Below are 23,350 nucleotides of genomic sequence, written 5' to 3' on the forward strand. Positions count from 1 at the left end.
AAAATCCAAGAGAAGGTAAAGGAGAGGGGAAGAGGATGACACATGGACAGGAGAGGAGGAGCTGAAAATATGGAAAAGGTTGTGCATGCTGCCAGGAGTAAGTTTGTCAGGACAAAAGAAGGAGGCACCTCAATGCAAGAAAAACAACATGCTGTGTGAACAATTATATAACTCAACTGTCTGGACAGAAATGCAAAATATGAAAAGGGATACTATACTTTTGTGTAAGTGTATTTTTAGTGTGTCTGTCAGGTTGTTGTGTTTAGGAATATTGCCTGTCTTTCTCTATTAGGTAACAAAAGAACTCACTGGTCACTATTTTAGAAAAAATGTGCAGCTAATAGAGAGCTCAGCCAGAGAGGAATCAGCTGTGGTAAGAGTTTACAGCTCAAGGATGGTAGGACATGATTATAGAAAGATAAGGAAAAAATCATGTAGGCAATAAATAATTAACTGGATACAGAGCTTGCCTACATGGTCCCATTGTTAACTTAAAAATGCCCACCACCACCCTTTAAATCTGAGCTGTAAATGAAGACACAACTAAGCGATAACTTTATATGGGGAACACAGCTGAGTAGGGAGGAGAAAATAAAAAACAGGATATTCACTGATGTATGGTCGAGTGCCAGCCAGTGTGGCGTAGTGCGAATGAGAGCCAAGGAATGCCAAGTGTGGAGCTGAAAGAATAGAGAAACAAAAAAGAGAAAGAAAAGAGAGCGAGATGAGGAGTGTGGGAGAGAATCTACAGCATGTCAGTCTTAAGAAGAGCTGCTCCCACACACTATAAAATAACAAGATGAAATCTTATCAGTGGCAAGCAAAGCAAAAAGAGGAGTAATACCACAAATCTGTCCCCTGGCCAAGCTCATCAGCACCCACTAAAAGGGAGCGCTGCACTTCTAATCAGAAGCATCCGAAGAGTTAGCATGTTATTTTACACAGTATGTTGGCATGTATGTCATTTAGCCTCTTCTGCCGTTTTAATCTCATTTTTGCATAAATAAATTTAAAAAAACTCCATGTTTCCAGTGCTATTTTAAATAATAAATAGATATTTGAAACAAAGTTTAGCAGCTGTGGCTCAGGATGTAAAGACAGTCGTCCAAAAAGTGTGGTAAATAGCAGCGCTGTATGAATGTGTGTGTGAATGGTGGAATGTGACTTGTGCTGTAAAGCGCTTTGAGTGGTCAATAAGACTAGAAAAGCGCAAAATATATTTAGTCTATTAACCATTTTAAAACTTTTACGCTTGAGATTATTTAAAATGATCAGTTCAACTGAAAGGAACAGTGGTAGACAAGAAGGCAAAGCTTTAGAGTTACTAAAGGGCATCCTGAAAAGGTTCATCCAGTTAAAAAAGGGGTAACTGGCAGGTCTGTCAAACTTTGCATTTCTCCATATACCATGGTGTTTTGCATAGGTGCACAGGGCTGTAGTAAGAGCAATATCATTTGAGCTAGTAGGGTCTATTTTAGCCTTTTCAAAGCTAAAAACAGACCAACATTTTAAATAAATTCCTTAAACTGTATGTTTCTCTATGCTTAGGTAAGCTGCAAATGTTAGCATGTTGGATAACTATATTACTACCTACAGTGGTAGCCTAGTGTTATTTCCAAAGCCAAGCTTGCCAATTCAGCTTACACTAGAATTACATTAGAAACGTGTGTAGCCAAGATAGCATTATATTGGAGGTTAGGCTTTTGCAAACTTGTTAGAGATTTAGAAAACCCATTGGCTAGTCCTCATTCTCCAAGCTTATAGTCTTGTAAAAATTAAAGTTTTTTTTAAATACAAGAACTCAGAGTATAAATGCAGCCTCTGTGTTGTTTATGTTGTTTAAGACCCTTGTACAATATTCTCATTTTGAAGCAAATCTGCTAGAAAGTCATGTGGAGCGTGTTAGCAGTATTTAGATAGTTTGCAATTTGCCAGAGAAATGTCATCAGCTAGAACTTAGAAGGTACTTTTCTTTCCTTTAATGTGAAATTGAAGATCCATTGTTTCACTAGTTACCACGGATTTCGAGTGGTAACTTGAGCTAGACAGCAGCAGTAAACCAATTGGAATCTTAGTGAAAGATCATGTGCAAACATGTTAATTTGCACTAAAAACAGGTGAAGTTTCCACTTCTTGTTTTAAGAAGAATAAGATTGAAACACATGTATTAAATGACTTGTTAGGATGGATGTGTTGCAGTGTAAGCTTTTGCAATATTTTAAACCACTGACTAAAGCTGTGACTTTAGTCCCTACACAAAGGGAGGAGCGTTATTTTCAATTCTAATACTGCACGCCAACAGTGCACTGTGTATATTCTGTCGAGGTTGATGATTAAGTGTGTATCCAGCTTCCCTCTCACAAGCCTGTCTAACCATTGCCACCCTGCCCTCTCCTGCAGCCGTTTTTCTGAAGGTTTACTGTATAAGCAATCATAATGACACCTGCTTCCCACCCTCTGATCTGCTTGTTGACAAACTGCATACTACTGCAGGAATGTGTGTATCTGTCAGTGTGTGTGTGTGTGTGTGTGTGTGTGTGTGTGTGTGTGTGTGAATTAACTGACAGCACAAAGAAGTGACTTTCCAGACAAGTGATTGCAAAGGATTCTTCTGCAGCTCATTCTGTCTAATCAAACATTAACAGACATAATAAAGTACATTTTATGAGACATCTTCCCTCTGCAGAAATCAGGCACAGTAAAGCATAGAGATAACCTTTGCATTACAGGCCAACTTTTGTAAAACAGTTAGCAGAACATGATCTGTTGCATTGCCTGACTGTTATGTTTATATACTGAATGTTGCCTGAAAATTATTCAACGGCACGTGCAACAGGCAGTTCTGACCTTTGCCCTGGTTCCTGGGTGGCAGCGGCGGCCCATCAGCCACAGGGGAGGACGTGAGGTCGGTGGATGCACTGTACATCTGGTTGGTGAAGGCGCTGTAGGACAAACGCTGCTGCTTGTCCCTTTGGCTGATGAATCCTGGCAGGGAGAGCTTGTCGTGGGGGGAGAGGCTGGAGGAGTGGCAGAAGCTCTGAGGCCTTTGGGAGCGGTCCTTCTTGATGGGACTAGGCTGGAGTGGGACACGCAACAGATGAATTGACATCATTCTATGAAGATGCATTTGCTGTTTGACTTAAAGGGGCAGTAAGCTGCAGCAAGCAGCAAAATCACTACAACAACAAAGAGAGAAGCAAGCTTTCTACAAAATCGCTTACTGCCCCTTTAAGAGCTAACATAAAAACCAGACATGGCGGCAGCTGTGGCTCAGGTGGTGGAGCGGATCGTCCATTAACCAGAAGGTTGGTAGTTTAATCCCAGGTTCCTCCATTCCGCATGTCAAAGTGTGTACTGAACCCCTGATGGCTTTGCCTGCAGTGTGCGAATGATGCGTGATAGAGAACGTGTGAAAATCATTCTGCAATAAAATCAATAAACTAATACATTAAGAAAAAAACCAATCATCTTTGGATGCTCTGATACTGTGTGTGACATGCTGTAAAAGTCCTTTAGACATCTTACCTTGTCATACTTTATGGAGCATGGTAATTTTGTTGTGTTGCTGTCTGCAGCAATACAATGAATCTTGAATCTAAATTATTGAAATGCTTCAATTTGTAAATTGTCCAATCAAATCACCAGAACAAAGGAACAGTTACCATCTAATACTCATGCACACTGTTTCAAACCCAGTATTGTGGAATTGGGGACTTGCAGGTCACAAGGCATCTAGGCATCTACGTTCAAATTTGGCTGAAAAGAGGACAGTTTTCATCCGAGTGACATCTAAGTCACATTTAACCATGGTTTCAGGTGCATTTCAATGACTCTCCACATGATGTAAGAATCTTTATCTATCTACAGCAGCGGTCACTATTAGTGTATGAGTGTGACAAAAACGGCGCGGTTAACAGCACTACTGTATGGGTGAATGTGACTAAAAAAAACCTATATAAATACAGTCCATTTGCCTTTTACTATGACTTCAACCTACGCACAGCTCCTTTCCCAACAGGAGATATGCCACTCATATAACAATGGTTAAGCGGCCCAGGAAAGTCACAGATGATTGAATAAAAAGCGTGAGAAAATATTGTTATTTCAGTGTTCTGTTTTCTCCACCCATGTTTTGTGTTCTGAGACTGTTAAGATGCACATTTTTAAAGCTACACGTTTTGTATTTCACTTTAAAATACAGACCCTATTTTACTTTACGTTCTTAAGAGAACATGTAGAGTACTTCATCATTCATTCATCATTCATCGTCTACCGCTTTATCCATTTAAGGGTCGCGGGGGGTCGCTGGAGCCAATCCCAGCTAACATTGGGCGAGAGGCGGGGTACACCCTGGACAGGACGCCAGCCTATCACAGGGCAACATACAGAGACGGACAACCATTCACTCTCACATTCACACCTACGGTCAATTTATAGTCTCCAATGAACCTAACCCCATTCTGCATGTCTTTGGACTGTGGGAGGAAGCCGGAGAACCCGGAGAGAACCCACGCATACACGGGGAGAACATGCAAACTCCAATGTAGAGTACTTGTTATTTATAATTGCTCCAGTTCAAAATCAAAACTGACAATTAACATTCTTGAAATGTGATTGAATTGCAGGCCTTTTTCTCTTTTTGGATTTGACAGTCAGTTGTTGATAATTAGGCTGGATGTTGATACAAACAGCCTACTTCAATATGGCACTGAATCATAAGGCAAGTAAGACATTATGATGTTCCAGACCTTTACTTGCGTAAAATGTCTCTAACTCGACCTTGAATTTTCATTGAATACCCCTGATCTACAGTCTTTAACATGCTTTCTGATTGTATTGCACTATTGTGTTTCAAAGCAGAAGAAAATTGAATATTTGCCCTAACTCGTTACCATTTCCTATACACACCAGATTTACTACAATCCTGAGATAAGTCTTTGGTCTTTGATTCTCTGAAAATGACATCAAATCCCATCTTTTTGATCCATTAAAATTAGCGGCAAATGTAGTTGTTCCTATTCCATGTTTGCTGGAAACATTATACCCTATCACATGACTTTGGAAGATTGACCACAAAAATATGGGGAGATGCAACACAAAAAGATGAATGGGGCCAAAAAATATACAGAATCCTCAGCAACAGTTTTTGGGTGTGTTACAGGATCCAACCACGGAGCTCTAGAGGATCCCTCGACGGTCATATCTGATTATTAGTTGCATTCAATGCCATGATGTGCCATGTGGTGAAAAACGTATTCAGGTTTAGACAAGCGAATGTAATGATCTGTTCAAACCTTATCATCCAGGTCGTCATCACTCTCGTCCATCTCCTCCAGTCGGAGGCTCCACTCATACTCCACATGGATATGAGGGTTGAATTTCCCCTCTGCAGCCTGAACAAGCTACACACACACGCACAGATGTTTGGCTTATGTATGCATTATTTAAAAAGGCTCAGTTCTACAATAAACCAAAACACTATAAATAAGTCAGAGTAAAAACAGCAAAAAATGAGAAAGGAGAAAAAAATGCAGTAATGTACAGTAACACCATAAATCGGGGTCAGACCTAACATTTAGGACAACAATACAAAACCATAGATCACTATTATTATTCTCTTGTCTAGATATTAGCAACTGCCCAGTATACAGAGGTACCACAAGGAAACATATAAAGCTGCTTTTTTGCTTTTTGCTTATATTAGCGTTAATAACAAACATACATCAACAATTACTTCCACTCTACTGTCACAGTTGCCTGGGGCTAGAGACAGATCTTTGACCACCATCTAGTGTTCCGAATGATCTGTCCAATGACTGGTTAATACGTGTCCAGTCAACCACAATCTAGCCTGCGCAGCCTTTTGATTCATTTATCTGATTTTGTCTTTATAATAAAAAAATATATATATATAGATATGTTTATAGACCATTTATATCTACTGGGATGTCCAGAAGCTCCGGCTGTGTGATCATGTACTTACTGCCTCCTCGCACTGAGTGTTCCTCAGTCGCCTAGCAACATCCACTGCAGTTTCTCCATTCTGATTGGCTAAAGGAAGCAGAGGGATAATCAACAGTTAGTGTCTGATATGTGTGTACATATGACATTAACGAGAGGATAAACCTCGACATGTGACTCACTGATGTCAGTAGCCGGCTTGCCCCTCAGAAGTAACTTGAGGCACTCAGGCTTCTCGTACATACAGCAGTAATGCAGGGCGGTATTCCCCCATTCTGTCTGCTTATCAAGGTTACCGCTGTGAGAAAACACGCACACACAGGCACACACAGGCACACACAGGCACACACACGAGAAAATGGTTGAAAACAGCACAGATCTGTCTTTTCCATTAAAAGAGGTGAAAACTAAATAAAACAATAAATCAGGAAAAATAATGCATGACAGACGTGCTTTGAAAAACAAGCTAACCTCGTAAAAGCTTTGCAAAATAAAACAACTTCAGTGCTACAGTAACAGCTAAATACTCCATTTTAGATCTTCTGCATCTCCAAGAGAAATGTTTAAAATAATGAGGGATAAGCATGACACTATATTAGCACAGCTATTAATTAATGAGAGAGTCCCACTTCTTACGCGTACAGACTTGTGTGCAGTAGGAGCAGTGGTGGGTAAACAATTGAAAAGAGGAATAAATTAAGGCAGAGAACAAGTGCTTGACCCATTTCTGTTTGCCTTGTGGGAATCTGAGCTGAGCTGTGCAGCACTAAGCTTTGCTATGCACTTCCACTGCTTTATCATAGACTGGAGCACAGAACAAGAAAGACTCACATAACACAGACAGGTCATGTTTAATACTGTGTTTTCCTACCAAAGTGTTGTTTACTACATAATTTAGCTGTAAAAACCTGATACGTTCAAAGACATTTTGACAGCTTTTTAACTTGCACAAAAAGCTCAAATGATTCCACATGCTTATGGAAGACTATTCTAACTTTGTAATGCAAGTTACTCTTGCATTACAAAGTAATGCAAGAGTAACAAAAAATGTACCTGTTCTGCACAAGGAAGTCCACCAGGTGCAGTGAGGTCTGGTCAGCAGTCCGTACAGAGTAGTGTAGTGCTGTCTCTCCAGCTTCCTGCAGGGGGCCATCAAACACAGCACAGACAGGATGAGACAATCTTAAGCAGCATCCATTCTGTATTCTAGCCCTCTGTGTCTCGTTTAGCATTAAACAAGCTGCTGTAAACAAAATGGCTCCTAAAAATGATATTTAAACAGCCATGAAAATAAGATTTGTCTATTTTCGGGGGATTCTTGCATTGCTTTTAATGGATTGGTCTAGATTTGTCTTTGTGCTATTTCTTTAAATTCAACATTAAAGATGGAAATAAAGGATTACATTTATGGAAGCAACAGTTACATGTAATGTATAATTGGTGGCATCTGTAGGGTTGAGAATGGGCTGTATTTAGCAATGCATTCCTGTCATGTTATCTGTATCTACGTTTCAGCGGCGATTGGGATGTCATTATACTGTCTGCAGCCATTCAGATGTACTGACAGCGGCAGCTCCGATATCGTTGAGTCAGACTTGATAGCAAAGACGACAGCAGCAGCAGCTCCCTCTGTCACCAAATAATATCCTCCTCTAGTCTGTTGCAGCAATGGACACTAAATTTTTCATTAGAGAAAAAACATGTCTGTGTTTCAAAAGATCGAGCCATTTATGTCAGATTTAGTCTGATCATCCATGTTGTTCGTGCTACAGTACAGGGAAAAGATGGACTACAGAATAAAGCAGAGAAGTGAGCTGAACCACCGCATGTCGTCATTTACACAAAAACTGAGGTTGTTGAATGTCACCACCTGCTGGGGAAGTCATTGTGAGGACTCAAAATGTTCCAAATGTTACACCCATTCCTACCCACCAAATAATTCACCAACTGGTAGAAATGTGTCAGTACTGTTTGACGGGATTAAATCTAACATGAAGATGAACCACTGCAGCAACATGTGGAGAGCAGTGGGGAGTCGATTTTCCTGGCTTTGTAATTTAGTATGAGCTGAGCGTGATAGAAATCTACTGTAACCATGCATGTGGAGGTTATGGCAAGAGGTTGACATGCAGCCAAAATTACAGGCAACTTGCTATCCAAGAATGTCAATATCACATGATATGTATTTTAGCCAAATTAACCACCAACCTGTCTCAGAAATATTCAATGTTTAAAGGACTAGTTCACCCAAATAACAAAATTAATTTGTTTAAAAATTGCTTAAAAACAAAGCATTCAGATAGTTTGAACTCTATGTGCCAAAGTGCTATTGAAAATGTACATTCTATAATCTGGATAATCCACAGATCACACTGACATTTTCATTAAGGCTACTATTTCAATAGAAAGTAGTTCCAATTAAAACCACAGCAGTTTTGATTTGAGAAACTATTGAAATTGAATTGACCTCCACTGTATTAGACTCAATCAAAAGCTTATGCACATAAAATAAGTCTAACAGTCTAGAAACCTTAGAGAAGGGGATAGCAAGCTTTAATGCGACTGGCAACTGTTTTTACTTTACGTTGCAGACCTTCTTACCAAAGAGGGTGAAAGGAATCCTTAGGGAAATTTTTAAAATCAAACATTTAGATTAGTTTTGCCTTTCACCTTCCCCCTAGATCTGGCAAAGAAACTCTTAAGCTCTCACAAACTACAGGATCACAGCACAAGCATACCAAGTATGCTAAGTGGTTGATGACTTCAAAATTACCTTTGAGCGTAAAAGGGAATAATGACAAATGATACAGGGTGAAAGGCCACATCATGTTTAAGTATTGGGGGAAAAAATTACTTATAAAGTAATTATCATTCCACTTTTTTTCATATCATATCATATTTTTTCCTTGTGGCCCAAGGGCAAATAATCTAAGGCCCACAGCCTCAAAGGTCAAACTCACCGGCCCTGCCTCTGGTAGTGGCTCCATAAGCTCTACCCCCTCTGCGTAGACCTGGATGAGGGCCAGCAGGTCCCTAGTCTGAACTGCCTCAAACAGCTCGATCATTTTAGCTGCCGCAGATGTGCATGTCTTCCTCACATACTTGTGGTCCACATACTTAGCATTGATGAACTCCTTCCTTACAGTCCTGTGGACAAATACTGGTTTTCAAAGTGTGTTTTGAAAGAAATGAAATACGTTGAGGTGTTTGGATATAAAATGTGTACTTACATGTCACTAGAGGGAGTGGGCTTTGGTGAAGGGGTAGGGAGGTTTCCCTCCATAATCTCATTGAAACTACTGTTCCCTACATTCTTGGCCAGCTGTGGAAGAAAGGGGGAAAAAGCAGTCATCAGATTAGAGTTATGTTAAAAAGTAGAGCAACATTTGCTTATGCCAGATGAGCACATTGGTTCAGAGAGTATGAAACCCTGATGCTTTAGGAATCAAATGTTGAGTAGAGGGCATTGACTACTATTGCCTACAATATAGACTATTAGTTCTCACTTTAGAGCATTTTCCTAACTCACCAAGAGTTCTGAGGTTCCTAGCTTGTCGAGCTCCATAGACTGGATACGGGAGATGTGGACCCCCATCTCTCTGTGGATGCCAGAACACTCAATGCAGGTTAGGATCCCCAGGTTGGTGGAAAGCCACTTGGGCTCTACAAACAAACAATACAAGAAAAGACATGTCAGCTAGCTACCATCCACTATATAGTTACTGCAATAGTCAGTGCAATCATCAGTGGAGCTGGTCTAGGTCCAGTATAACTATTTCAAGTTGGATATATGTCTCACATACCGTACCAACACCAAATGACAGATTTTGATTTAGGCTGCACCAGGTACCACTGACAGCTGGTAGTTCCAAAAGCAGCCTATTAATGTCAGTACAATTTAACTCAGCTCTGGCCAGGGACATGGTCAAATAAAGGCAAAATAAAACTAAAAAGCAAGAGTTTTTTCAGCAATAACAAGCATCAGTCATGCCCCTTAATGAAAATAGATTTCAAGGCTACATTGTACTGTGAGACATTAAGGCTGCTGCTAGTATATATATTGGTTTTGCTGTGTCTCCACATTGATTCATTCCACTGTGATTGTTGAACCTCTGAGAAAAAATGGTGATCCTTGACCAAAGCTATAACACCAGAACTGTGAGGACTGACATCAAAACTGACATCAAAACCTAATTTTAATAAACTCTGCATTGTTTCTGTGAGTGGTTTTGAGATTTTTTCCTACTACAGCCCTATCTTTTAATCCTGTGTCATTGATTGAGGCAACTACATGGGCTAGCAGCTTGAGGCTACATTACTGACTGCAACACTGACTAAATACACAACATGTTGATCTCAGTCTCATCAGGTCAAATATTTCATAAATGTGTCGTTGTGCTTACATGAGCATGGATTGCTAAAGTCATGTAATCTTGTGGAATGAGAAAATAATTTCAGCTGACGAGACAAAAGAATTTGTAAAATGAAGTGGATGCTTCAAACAAAGCTAATTTATTTATTGAATTGATTGATATTATTTCTATTTTATTATATTTCAGTTAACTAGAGGACTGTCGAAGGCACAAACAGTGACCACAGACACATCATACACAAGGAGCCAGATAAATTCTATTACATAACAGCCTAGCAAAGCCACTAGCACGCTGAGATGTACCAGCAAAGACTTTGCGCAGCACCCTCTGAACCGCTGTATTGACCAGAATCACAACTTGGTGCTCTGATGCAATCTGGGAGATTTAAGCCAGCCTTAGACACAGCCTGGCTGTGTTGGTTGTGAGCTCAGTGATGCTGTGAGTTGAGGGGTGTTGTTCTGTCCTACTCTGATGAATGAACACCGGGGCAGAGGATGATGGAAACATCAAGTGGCAGCCCGAAAACTAGTGAGTCATACACAGAAAAAGACTGCAAACAGGCAGGCACGTGCACGCACACATTTACACCGCATAATGAACAGATGCAAGCCGCTGACAAGTCACAAAGTGCATGTTAAACATGATGACTGGATGCATGGTGACCTCTATAGCTATAGCTGCTTAATGCTAAAGCTGCAAAGCTGTGTGTTATAGGGGGATATCCTGGGAGAATATCAAATAAGATGGAGTCATCCTTTTTCTTCTCACACCAGGGGGAACAAGGAGGCTACCTTTGCAAGTTATCACGATAACCTTTTCGACTTTGAAGTTAATTTTAGGACCTGAGGAAAGGGACACATATCAGCACTGGGCGTCATCTCTTACCTCTCCTCTCAGCAGAGTCGACAGAGAGTGTGTGACTTATGTAAGAACGTGATGTAATGATGTTGTTTCTCAAAGCATAGAAAAAATGTTATTCCCCTCAGAGCATAAAGTCCCCCCGTCAGTCTGAGCTCCTGTGCATTTGGATTGACATAGGGGAAGGTGGGTTTGTTTGTGTGTGTGTGTGTGTGTGTGTGTGTGTGTGTATGTGCGTGTGGGTGTGTGTTAAGTGTCAAAGGGCCTGAATGTCTATGCTGCTCTTAAGTGCTGAGTCTTTGCTTCCAAATGTGGGGGAGGACCAAGATTGGGTTGTGTCCTGAATACTACCAACACTAAGGCACGTACATACAAACTCTTGTTTGTTTAAGGCTACTGGGGAATGTGCATTGCAACTTGTTCAGTGACTGTCTAATTGGTGGCCGTGAAATTGCAAAGAAATCAAGATTGGTGGTTAGGTTTAAATAAAACACTTTCTCACAGTTGAATCAGAAATTGCTGAAGTGAAGGTGTTTGTCCTTCCCCATAACAAGGAGAGCTTTGACCAAGCATAAAAGAGGTAGATACTGTGGATACACAAACAGCAGCAGTACACACCCACAGCTCCGCAGTCGCAGCAGACTTCATTGCCTGGCATGCGGAGCACATCTTCTATGATGGCTTTTGTAAGATCCTCTAAACCGTCCTCGCCTCCGCTGCTCTGCTCGCCACGGAACGCCATGTTCAACGCCTCCTCCTTACTGTTGGTCAAGACCGAGATCCAGCTGCAAGAGGAAACAAATCATTAAAATAGAAATATATTGGGAAAAAAGCTGAAATGAGGGAGGGAGTGATGATGAAGTATTTGGTATATTTGCATGAAAAACTTCAATCCTCAAAGGTCTTTTGTCCCTGCAGATTTATTTTCTTTGAAAATGTAGACCATGCACAGATTCACACATACCTTGATCATGAAGAATAATGTCATGATTCCGTGTTTCGATTTCCTGTTTCATTTTGAATTAGTTTTGCACTTCCTGTTTCCCTGTCTTTTGTTGGTTCCTCTTTACTTTGCCCATGTCTCCTGCCCCTGTTTCATGATTCCGTGTTTTGATTTCCTGTTTTATTTTGAATTAGTTTTGCACTTCCTGTTTCCCGGTCTTTTGTCGGTTACTCTTTACTTTACCCGTGTCTCCAGCCCCTTCCTTTCCTGTTTCTTGTTTCTGGTGTCTTGTTTTTCCTGTGTCTCCTGCCCCTGTGATTGTCTGCACCTGTTCCTAATGTGTCTCACCTGTGTTTTATTTGCCCTGCCCTACTTGTGTATTTAGTCTCTGTGCTTCCCTTTGTCTTTGTTGGGTTGTCTGTTGTTTTTCCCCCAGTCTGTCCTGAGTCGGTCTGTCTTTGTGATTTTGTTCCAGTCTGTTCACTGACTGGATTTTGTTCCAGTCACTGTGATTTTTCCCTTGGCTCCAGTGTTTCAGTTTTCCTTTTTACTAAGTAGTGTGGACACCCTTGTTTGGATTTTTGAGTTGTTTGTTTTATTATTAAATATTCTTTTTTCACCACCTCTGCATTTGGGCCCTGCTTCCGGCAAAACGTGACAAATAATGCCTTTCAAACATTACCTCCTGCAGTTCTCTACACGTCACAATCTGCTGCTACACTCTACCCACTGAACTGGCCCACAATCACACCTACGCTCACACCTACACACAAGTGGTCTATATGAACCTGACATCAGCATTTCCTCTGTCATTGTCACGCAACACTGCATGCAAAGGCAGAGCCCAGACAAATTAAAGTGTCTGTTTATCCGCAAGTGTGAAGATATTCTAATTCCACAGATGCGTAGGGGCACAGCTGCTGGGCCAAAGCAATCTCACAGGCTAAAAACCTTGGCATGACCTTAGATGCTGACCAGTTTCCAAAGCCACATTAACAGCAGAGTTATAACTGTCTTATCATTTGAGAAATATTGCAAAAGTAAGGAGGTTGCTATCCCACGAGGATGCTGAAAACGTTTTTTATTTCCAGTCATTTAGTTGACTGTAATGCACTGCTCAAAGGAATATCCCAAAAATAATCTTAAAGGGATAGTTCAGTGATTTTGAAGTAGGGTTGTATGACGTGCTTATTCATAGTTAATGTTACCTTATGGAGATGGTGATCAGTGCTGTCACTTTACGTAGGAGGAGAAGTGGAAGTAGTGAAAGTCAGTCTCACTCACAAATTTTCAAAAGCTTACCTAAATATCCTTTCAATTGCCGCTAGACAGCCGTTTATTTTGCACTTTTTTCAAGCGTACTTCGGCCATGTATAACTACAACAACTCGCGTCGTTGGAGAGCAGCAGCCTATCACTCCGCAAATCAATTGTTCGACTCAGAGCTACGGCAGCTTATTCAAGAGACACAAGAAACAAAAAGTGAGTGATTATGAAAGCGACGAAGACATGCCATTCACTGTGGACGTAGAGGATACCTTTATGAACCAGAGTATACAGAAGAACTGTGCAGTGATACGCTGCTGCTCTCCATTGGCGCGAGTTGGTGTAGTAATACATGGCCGAAGTACACTTGAAAAAAAGTGAAAAAAATAAACAGCTTTCTGGTGGCAAACTAAAGCATTGAAAAGATATATTATTAAGCGTAAAATTGAACAGATTTTTTTTAGGTAAGCATTGAAAAACGTGGCGAAAAAGACTCCTCCTCCAAACTCACTGACAGCACTGATCACCATCTCCATAAGGTAACATATTAACTATGCATAAGTACCTCATACAACCCCACTTCAAAGTCACCGAACTATCACTTTAACCAGGTGATGCTACTCCAGAATGCAGCTGCTGCCGCTGAGTTTTAACTAGAAAAACTAAATATGACCATATAACACCTGTACTTTGGTCGTTATATTGGCTTCCAATTTTTTTTCATTTTAGAATTGTTTTAAAATTTCAATGTTTGTTTTTAAGGCCTTCCATGGTCTGGCACCTCAGTATCTGAGGAGCTGCTTGAGAGCCATGAACCAGCTAGATCCTTCACGTCAGGTTTAATAGGCCGTCTGGTTGTTCACTGGGTCTCCATGAAAACTGGTGAAGGTGCCTTTAGCTTTTATTGAAATCTTCTACCTGATCATATAAGAGGTGCTCCAACGCTATCATCTTTTAAAACTAAACTCAAAACATTCCTGTTTAGCTGCGCTTTTCAGTCTGTTTAGATTAAAGAAGATAAGTCAGTTAATTAAGACCTGCTATTTGCACCCCTAATTAACATTTAGTTCAGAGGAAATTTGTATTATTAGTTTGCAAAAAAAATATTCAAAATATATATACATATATCTATATATTTATATTTCCCCACCCCATTTCTACTGCGTCAAACACAGACACACACAATAAAGGATCAGGCTGATTGCACATATCATTGCTTATATCACAGTTGAACGATTAAAAGGAAAAAGTATCAAAATTGATGCAGCGGTACCAGAGATATTATCTTATTCATTTCATGCTCAAATCAACTGCTGACAGTTCGGCTGATGTGGGATGTGGGCATGTTGTGCTAGTATAAGCTAATGTAGCCTCGAGCTACTGCTGTTCATCTGCAGCAATAACAAAAATTACTTATTGTTTAATAGAACATGATTGTACTTGTTTTTGTAGATAAGATAAGAGTATGTATGTTAATGCAAAGCATCTTTAAATGTATTTTGTGTGGTAAGTGTGAAAAAGGTAAGACCGTCAAGAAATAATTGATGTTGTGAGATGACTTAATAAAACATTTGTTGAATTAATACTGTCCCAGAAATCTGTTTGTGTGTGTGTGTGTGTACCTATTGATATTTGTGACTGCATGGGAAACAACAGGTTGAGGTTAGCCCGACCTGAATTATTGAAAACCACAAATTGCATTGCCATCCTCTCTGTCACCTGCTTTCAACTCTCTGCTGTTCAAAAAGTGAAATACACTTCCTGTCTTCAAGAATGAGGTGAAAGGTAATAAGATATGAAACATTTCCTTAGGTTAAAGAGAGACAGCAAAACTCAAAATAAGGGTAAAGTCTTATTACTGTGGTCATAAAAAACAAGTATCAATGTCATGTATTATATTTTGCATGGTTACTCTGAAGTACTCACATAACAAACTCTTGTTCATCTTCAGCTTGGAAATGATATGTCCTATTATCTGTGGAAAACAGAAACCACAATATTAAATAAAGCACATTATCTAGCTTATTATCTCTTCATTAGAATCAAAAGACAGCATACCATTCACTAATTAAATATATGACTTGTCATGTATATATTATATATATATATATATATATATATATATATATAGATATTGTGTTGTATCACTTTTTAAAACTGTTGTATAACCACAGATTATTTTTCCTTAATGTTTTGTTTAATAAACTCTTCCCAACTTTCTGCATGTTAATATAACTTTATGTAACCAATCCATTCACATACAGCATTGAAATACAGCATGTGTGCTAAACTTACGAGAAATTAGATCAAAGCACTTCCTGTCCTCTGCGCTCGGTTTGACCTGACAGGTGAGCATGTTGAGTTTGACCGGCTGTCTGTTAGACTGCAAACAAAAACAGATTCAGAATTACAAAAGGCAGCTCTTCACTGCAGACATCCAATCCAAACAATGCACAGTATTACACACTGAAGTCTCTACATTATTATTATAACAGTTTCAGATATAGAACCCCAATATATCAACTGTTCATTGTAGGAAATTTCAGAAAACAGTGAAAAATCTCATTACCATTCCCAGGACCTGAAAAGAAGTCTTTAAATTTAATTTTGTCCAACCAGCAAAATGCTTGACATTTTTTTCACGAAAAAGTACTTACATTCATCAATTACCGGAATTGCTGTACTCTTTTAAATCAATATGTGTATTCATTATACACAAATTATAGACTCTGTGATCCAAATAAAAACCTCAGAGATATTCACATAACCAATGCTACAAAAGTGTCATTGAACAACAAGCTGACCTCAAGGCATTTCTGGTCCCCGTTTGGAAACTGGACTGTGCTGGCTGGGATGTAAACTGTAATAATGGGCCTAGTTGGCACATGTACACTGATCATTGTCTCCTGCCAGTGCAGGGGCAGAGTAGGTGACGGGGCACGTGCTAGCGAAATGCTAACAGGCTATGACGAGTCTTGGAGCTCCACTGGCCTGCCGCCGTGTCAGCGAGAGTCACCTAGAGTCCAACTGCTGCACGGGCTAAAGAAAAAATTTACTTTGATTGGTGGCAAACAGTAAGAAATGATGAGCTCTTGTATAACTACCACTCGGTGGGTCAGACTACATAGAGAGGTTAAAGATTTAGTCCCTTCAACTGAACAAACAGAAACGTTTCATATCATATCTGAGGCCACCATTTCCCTTAATCTATGTAAAGGAAAGTCAAAGGTAAAAATAACCCACACAAACTGGGCCTTTAATTATGCAATGTAATGTGTATATTCATTTATGTTATTATGAGAAGTGGAAACTGTGGTGGGACAAATTTAACTATGGCGGACCACCATCAGTCTGGGTAATTAATGGAAAACACTGCAGCAGGCAAGCAAAGCCCGGCTTAACACCGGTCCTTCTCTATAAGAGCATACTGTGAGCTTGTGTTGTGTGAACCCATCTCCCGGCTATGCCGGCGCACAGGCTAATGATTAGATCCAGCCTTGTTGGTTTGTAGGCCTTAGAAAGATCCATAATGGGGTGAAACTTATTTGACTGATAAATCAAGACTTTTAGTTAACAAGCCTCAGAAAATGTTGATTTTATCTTATTATCTTATTTCCAGTAAGGCTTTCCCTTAAGATTTGCACACAAAGATAGCAGAAGGACATATTTCAAATTCACTGACAGGTTTTTTTCATTATATAATCTGATGATTATTAAAGGGGCAGTAAGGGATTCAAAGCAATACACGTTTTGTAAAAATCAGTGAATATTTCCTCACGGTCCGTTAGCTGTTTGTCCTGTGTGTGCGCCAAAAAGAAATCCTGGTTTTCAGCGTAGCCCTGGCTTCGTTAATCGAAAGCAAAACAAATGGCTCGGGTCGCACCAACAACACCGTGGATGCAGTTTGTAAACATCACCCATCTACACCTTAAAAAACATGCTAGCGGGAGATGCTACAACTCAGGGCTTTTGGCCTAGTGGTCAGAGAGTCTGTCTCCCATACCCAAGCTCGATGGTTCGCGGCCCAGCCTGAGCAGTGAAATCAAAACAACAATAAAGCCCCTTTTACACTGGCCAAAAAACCCTGTTTAAACCCGCTAACACCCAGCGTTTTCTGCAGTGTGAAAATGTTTAATCGGCATTCAGCCCCGGGGCAAATGACTCTGCAATAGACCTGGGTAATAATCGGCTTCACCTCCAATCAGCATTGATGTGAACGTCACACCCGGTTGAACGCGCTAATTTGCGCGATGACCGAGGCAAGGAAGGCTCGACTACTTTTTCGGTAACTGCTGTTACCTCAACAGCTGTAGTAGACAGAGACCTCTCGCATGTAGCTAGCTCGCTTAGCCTAGCTTTGGCTCGTTGGTGGCAACAACTAACACAATCCAGATCATCAATGAGGTTCAGAACGGGGAACTTTAGTTCAACCCTTTGGCGGACATACACAGCCTTATCAGGCGGTCTCTCATTACACAGTGGCCATAAACTGTCGGTAACATGGATGGATGTGCGGAGCCCATTCTCCTTGTGGCTGCAGCTACGTACACAAACACAGCGTGCAGCGCCAACCTTCTTCTTCTCTCATACACACACACTTCAAAACCCATAAAGCCACCTGCTTAAAGGGCCAGGCTTCGCTCATAACACTGCGCTGAGTTTGTAAACTTTGAAAGAGTGACAAATACAAGATATAACGTAACGTTGACCACCGGCTCACTGGCTACCATGCTTTCTGTTGTTTACTACACTGTTCTTCTTCTTTGTTTTACGGAGCGCACCGCTCTCTACCGCCATCTATGGCCGCCAACTGTCACTACACGATCATCAGACCCTGGTCTGCTCGCAGTGTGAAAGTGGCCAATTGCCAATTAAACGCGCGTCATCCCGCGTTTAAAAAACCCGGTAGTTTTGGTGTGAAAGAGGTATAAATAGAGGAACAAGCTTTCTCCAAAATTGCTTACTGCCCCTTTAAGTAGTGTATCACAGCAAAAATGTGCAGAATCCAATTTTGAAAAACCTGACCTAACCTACAACCAAATGCAGTGTTTCTTGTCTTTCATCAGTAGGATTGGAAGTGGAAGTAGCGAAAGTCTGAATCCCACTGTTGCAGAGGGGACCATCGAAAACATTTTTAAATGCTTACTTACTAATGCTTACTAAAAATATCCGTTCAAAGGATGTATTTTTTTTGACATCTTGAATAAAACAAGTTTTTTTAAAACAAGGTTGATATTATACAGACTTTTGGCTTCTACAGGTGCATATACCATCGTTTCACAACCTCATAGCTCATGGTGGTTCTTGGATACCTTGGATCATTATGACATTATGGCAAATAATCAAAAAGCTTGATTAGAATATGAATGGGATTTTCACTTCAGGAACCTTACTGTTGAGCTCTATAGAGCACTAGTGTTACAAAATTAACGCAGATTTAGATACCTGTAGTTTACACAGAGAAGAAAAAACAGTGAACGCTATCTGCTGCTGCAACGTGGAGACAATGCTGTTAGACATGACAGCAAATACAGTGCACTCACACACTCTGAGATGAGTCACTGAAGGCGCAGCAGGCAGAGGGGGGAGGGGTGGTTCAGTGGTTGTAGGGGCCATTGTTGCCATGACAACAGATCCATGTCACTCTTCCAACCTCTGGATTGAGAAAGCCCAACACAACCTTCCAGCATTATGCTCTATCTTATATTCACACAGTTACTTGTGGGGGTCAAAGAGATTCATCAGGGCCCGAGCGCCGACCAGCTGGTCCACCAAATGTGGCGCATTTTTTTACATTTTCACACATCATGCGTCAATGAACTCCTCCGACATGTTGAACACAAGCAATTTCAAATTGGGTGTGTCATCTCAAGACGTATGGGTTCAAAAATTATAACAATCCCAAGTTTTTGCCATAAGCCCTTGCCGTGATGATGTGGAAAATACGTGGCAATTTTCACTCCTTTGCAATGAAACAGGATGTTGCTCCTAATCAAAGGTAAATGGTCCTATCCAAAATTGACAGGCACGATAACAGTGTGCAAATGTAGCACCCTCCCACTGGTGTGGCGGCAAATTTCGATGTGCCACCATGAAATATCAGACTGCTATAACTAAATTTGATGTACGTTAAAAAATTTGGTAGGCACGTGTATAATGGCAAGACCTATGGAAAAGCCCTACGCCACTATTAACTACAACCGTCAGGCTGTCTGCCATTTTGATTTAAGTGTGCATTTTTTTTTACATTTTTGCACATCGTCATCTCAGGACCTACAGAATCAAAAGTTATCAAAACTTGAGTGAGAGAATTAATGTATTTCATTTCTTGTTAACAGCTCAATTTAATAGGCCTAAATGTTACAGGTCTACAAGACGTTTCATTTGAAGGTCTCACCTAAAGTGATTAAGCTAATTCAGGAGCTTCTAGTCTAATTAATATGTCACATTAGTTTGATTTATTTAATTTATTTTTTTATGAATGGAAAAATAAAAAATTGCTACCTTAACTTAACACAAACTTAATCAAAAGATCATAATTTGGGATCATAATTAGTAGAGCTGTCCCCGTTAATAGCTCTTTTACTTAACTTCATCACTAATACCTCTTATTTAAATAACTGTTTTTAACTTATTTCTATGACAGCTTGGGAGAGCACTCATAATTTAATATGGCACTGCTACCACTTGCTATAAATAATCTTATATATTACTACAACCTGCCTTTCTTGGTGTTGCTCTTAGTTTCTTTCTTTTGCGTCATTTTTGCTATATGACTAGATTTTTTCTGGTATGCTTTGGGGCTTTTGGGTGGAGGGTTTGGGTGCGAGGATCTTTTTGAAAGCACAGTAACACAATGCTCTATAGCTTATATTCTCCAATGTAAAACAAACCGACTTAATGTCTGCCAGAGCTAGTTTAAAAACGTCTCTAAGTAATATTTACCTCTTTTAATGTTAAAGGCCTAAATAACCCTATCAAAAGAGGTAAGATATTTTCTTATCTTAAAACTTTATCTGCTTACATAATGTTCCTTCAAGAAACACACCTTAAAGATGTAGCCCATGCTAAGCTCAGATGCAGATGGGTAGGACAGACCTTTCATTCATCTTTCTCAACCAAAGCACAGGGGGTTGCCATACATTTTAGGGAAAGTGTTCCCTTTAAGCACACAGATACAATCACAGAGGTAGGTTTCTCATTGTCACTGGAGAAGTAAATTCCTGTCTGGTTATCTTACTTAATATTTATAGCGCCAATTCTGATAGCCCCAGTTTCTACAGTAAAATACTTTCACTCATACCATCATCTACAACTCAGACTAATGTGATAATAAGAGGGGACCTCAACTGTGTGTTAGACCCTGACATAGACGAGTCATTTTATTAGTTGTGTGTTTATTATAAGTTTGACCATCATGTAAACGTAATGTTTCTGTTGACTGTTGTGAAGCTCACGGACATCAGAGTCCTTATCTGTGTTGCTGCCGATCACCTGAAGGACGTGAGTCAGTTTTAATGCTGCAGGATACTGTTCAAAGTATTTACTGTGATGCAAATTTTTGATAGCCACTTATCTGATCGGTATTGTATTTTATCTGCCAGAACTCTGACACCAGCATATAACCGGCTGAATGCTTGCACGCCTGGTCTCCGAGTGATAAAAATGACAATATCCGAATCTCACCCCGGTGCTTTGTACCACGTGTAAAGCTGACCTGCGCCGTCCATTTCTGGATTGCTAGTTAGCTTTGCTATTGTGTGTGAGCACCGTGGGCTGTTTACAACACCTGACCAAGACTACAGCTCATGCTGTGGTCCTGAGTGTTTGCACGCCACTGTCTCTCTCAGAGGAATCTCTTTTTCCTTTCTCTCGTTCTCTCATCCTACTAACCACCAATACACACAACCTCGTGTTTTTGCACTGTAAGCTAGCTGTAGTTAACACTATTGCCACAATGCCTTACAGACTCCATCAACCACGTGGTCCATCATGCGGCGCCCATTACACACGCATGCGCCCACACACGCATGCACACGCACTACCACATCCACACACATGCAGACGCACACATGTTTGTAGCCTAGCATTAACTAGTATCAGGTTGGATTAGCGGTCGCTAACATAGCCTAGTCTATGCAATCTAGTGCGCACACACACACACACTTATGTCAGTTTATGCTTGTGTACAGTTTATTTTTGTAGTTGTAGCTTCTCTTGTTTATCAATTTAGAACTGCGATTGATGATAGATGTTTGTTTTAATTAAGTACTATGATTGTGAATTAATAGTGCTGAAATTTAATAAACTATTATATTAAAAGATAAGCTGTCTGTGATATATTGTGCATATTGCGTTGTAATAACTGCTGATTGCAAGGGTCAGTGCTCGGATTAAAAAACTTCACTGTTCAACTTGTATAAATATTGATATTTTAAGGGAACACCTATTTCAAATTGATTTCACAGGTAATTCAGGGTGGTGCCCTGATGTATAAATCAAATTTCATGAATTTCGCATATGGTAACAGTTTCAAAAATGGCCAGACGCGGAAGCAATAGGGCCTCGAACCTCCGGTGCAAGGCGCCCTCCGGTGGACACCTTTACGTCCACCCAACGGGAAGTTGTCCATTTTGAATTTAGCCTGCAAATTTGGATCTTTTTGTAACGTCATACTTTAACAAACTCCTCTTACAGGATTAATCACAGCAACTCACCGACACACCCCGACGTGCGTGTACATGAGGGCCCACATATCACTGCTTGTAGTTTTAATTTGTACTCACTGTGGCATGAGAGATGGTGAGGATGCCCCCCTTCACTGAACACTGCCTTCTCTGCCACACCTTCCTCAGTCTGTGAGAGGGGGTACACACATTAGTGAAGGGGTTGTCAGGTTTTTCTTCTTTAAGGGGCAGTAAGCGATTTTAAGCGTTTTGTAAAAATCACAGCAAATATTTCGGCACAGCCCTGGGTCTGTAAATTAAAAACCAGAAGATAGTGCGGACTGTACCACGCAACACTGCATGTGCAGTTTGTAAGCATCACTCCCCGACACCTTAAGAGACATGCTAGCGACTACGGCTACGACTCAGGGGTTTTGGCCCAGTGGTTAGCGCGTTGGTCTCACAGACCCGTCGCTGCGGGTTTGCGGCCCGGTCAGTGCAATATAATAATAACAACAAAGAAAGACACAAGCTTTCTCCAAAATTGCTTACTGCCCCTTTAAATCATACATGTAACACGAACGATGCGGTACAGCGTTTATAAACAATGGGTGCGTTAGCACCTTACCCATCACTCTTCTTCAGCAGATAGCCTTTCTTCTCACTGCCAAACTCTTTGTTTCCCTGCAGCTGGTGCATGCTGTACCCACCCTGCTTACTCTGTGAGTCCTGCACAAAACAAACACAAAAAAATATAATAACAAAATGAAACCCACAGCATGTACAGAGAAGCTATTTAACGACATGCATCACAGACACAAACGCACAACAAACTTTTTCTGACATCACAGTCTCAAAACCAAAGTGAGAGTGCTAACAGAAGAATAAAATCTACAAGGCATGCTCTCAAACACCTCTAAATGGCCAAACAACTGTAATGTCAAGCATAATAGACAGATGCCAGCATGCTCAACATGCACCAGCACTTACTCTTCTAGACTTGATTCCACACAAGCAGAAGGCAGAGGGGGGAGATAGAGAGGAGAGGTGTGAAAGATCCAGATCAGGTGCAGGCGTGGGAGTGAAAGATTGTGTTGCCTGCCCGTGTGCTCACTGAAATCAACCACAATCTCTTGTGTTTATTTCCTACAAATACTGCTTACTGCGGGTGCTATTGACTAGAGAATCCACAGAATGTGTTGGTTGTTTCATGCAAAACAGTGGACTGAGAGTATGAAAGTGTAAACTCAGGGGACTGAAAACTGTTATATAGCCAAACTAGCC

The 23,350-nt window shown here is 40.5% G+C and overlaps 1 protein-coding gene across 4 annotated transcripts in view; it reads right to left on the reverse strand.

Annotated features, from left to right (window-relative positions):
- The window catches only part of asap1b (ArfGAP with SH3 domain, ankyrin repeat and PH domain 1b), an 86,310-nt gene that overhangs the window by 5,583 nt on the left and 57,377 nt on the right, over window positions 1-23,350 (reverse strand). For 2 of the 4 annotated variants that reach the window (XM_047327713.1, XM_035613352.2), the window contains exons 10-24: window positions 23,057-23,065; window positions 22,695-22,795; window positions 22,187-22,256; window positions 15,696-15,783; window positions 15,327-15,375; window positions 11,811-11,977; window positions 9,491-9,624; window positions 9,192-9,283; window positions 8,922-9,108; window positions 7,015-7,100; window positions 6,144-6,259; window positions 5,984-6,051; window positions 5,295-5,402; window positions 2,848-3,076; window positions 612-680 (exon numbers count right to left, since the gene is read on the reverse strand). In XM_047327713.1, coding sequence (XP_047183669.1) covers window positions 612-680; window positions 2,848-3,076; window positions 5,295-5,402; window positions 5,984-6,051; window positions 6,144-6,259; window positions 7,015-7,100; window positions 8,922-9,108; window positions 9,192-9,283; window positions 9,491-9,624; window positions 11,811-11,977; window positions 15,327-15,375; window positions 15,696-15,783; window positions 22,187-22,256; window positions 22,695-22,795; window positions 23,057-23,065 — 1,573 coding nt within the window. The remainder of the gene's footprint in view (window positions 1-611; window positions 681-2,847; window positions 3,077-5,294; window positions 5,403-5,983; window positions 6,052-6,143; window positions 6,260-7,014; window positions 7,101-8,921; window positions 9,109-9,191; window positions 9,284-9,490; window positions 9,625-11,810; window positions 11,978-15,326; window positions 15,376-15,695; window positions 15,784-22,186; window positions 22,257-22,694; window positions 22,796-23,056; window positions 23,066-23,350) is intronic. The other 2 variants (XM_047327711.1, XM_047327712.1) reach the window with 2 other exon arrangements.

This window comes from Scophthalmus maximus, chromosome 16 (genome assembly GCF_022379125.1).
Source record: "Scophthalmus maximus strain ysfricsl-2021 chromosome 16, ASM2237912v1, whole genome shotgun sequence".
NCBI lineage: Eukaryota > Metazoa > Chordata > Actinopteri > Pleuronectiformes > Scophthalmidae > Scophthalmus > Scophthalmus maximus.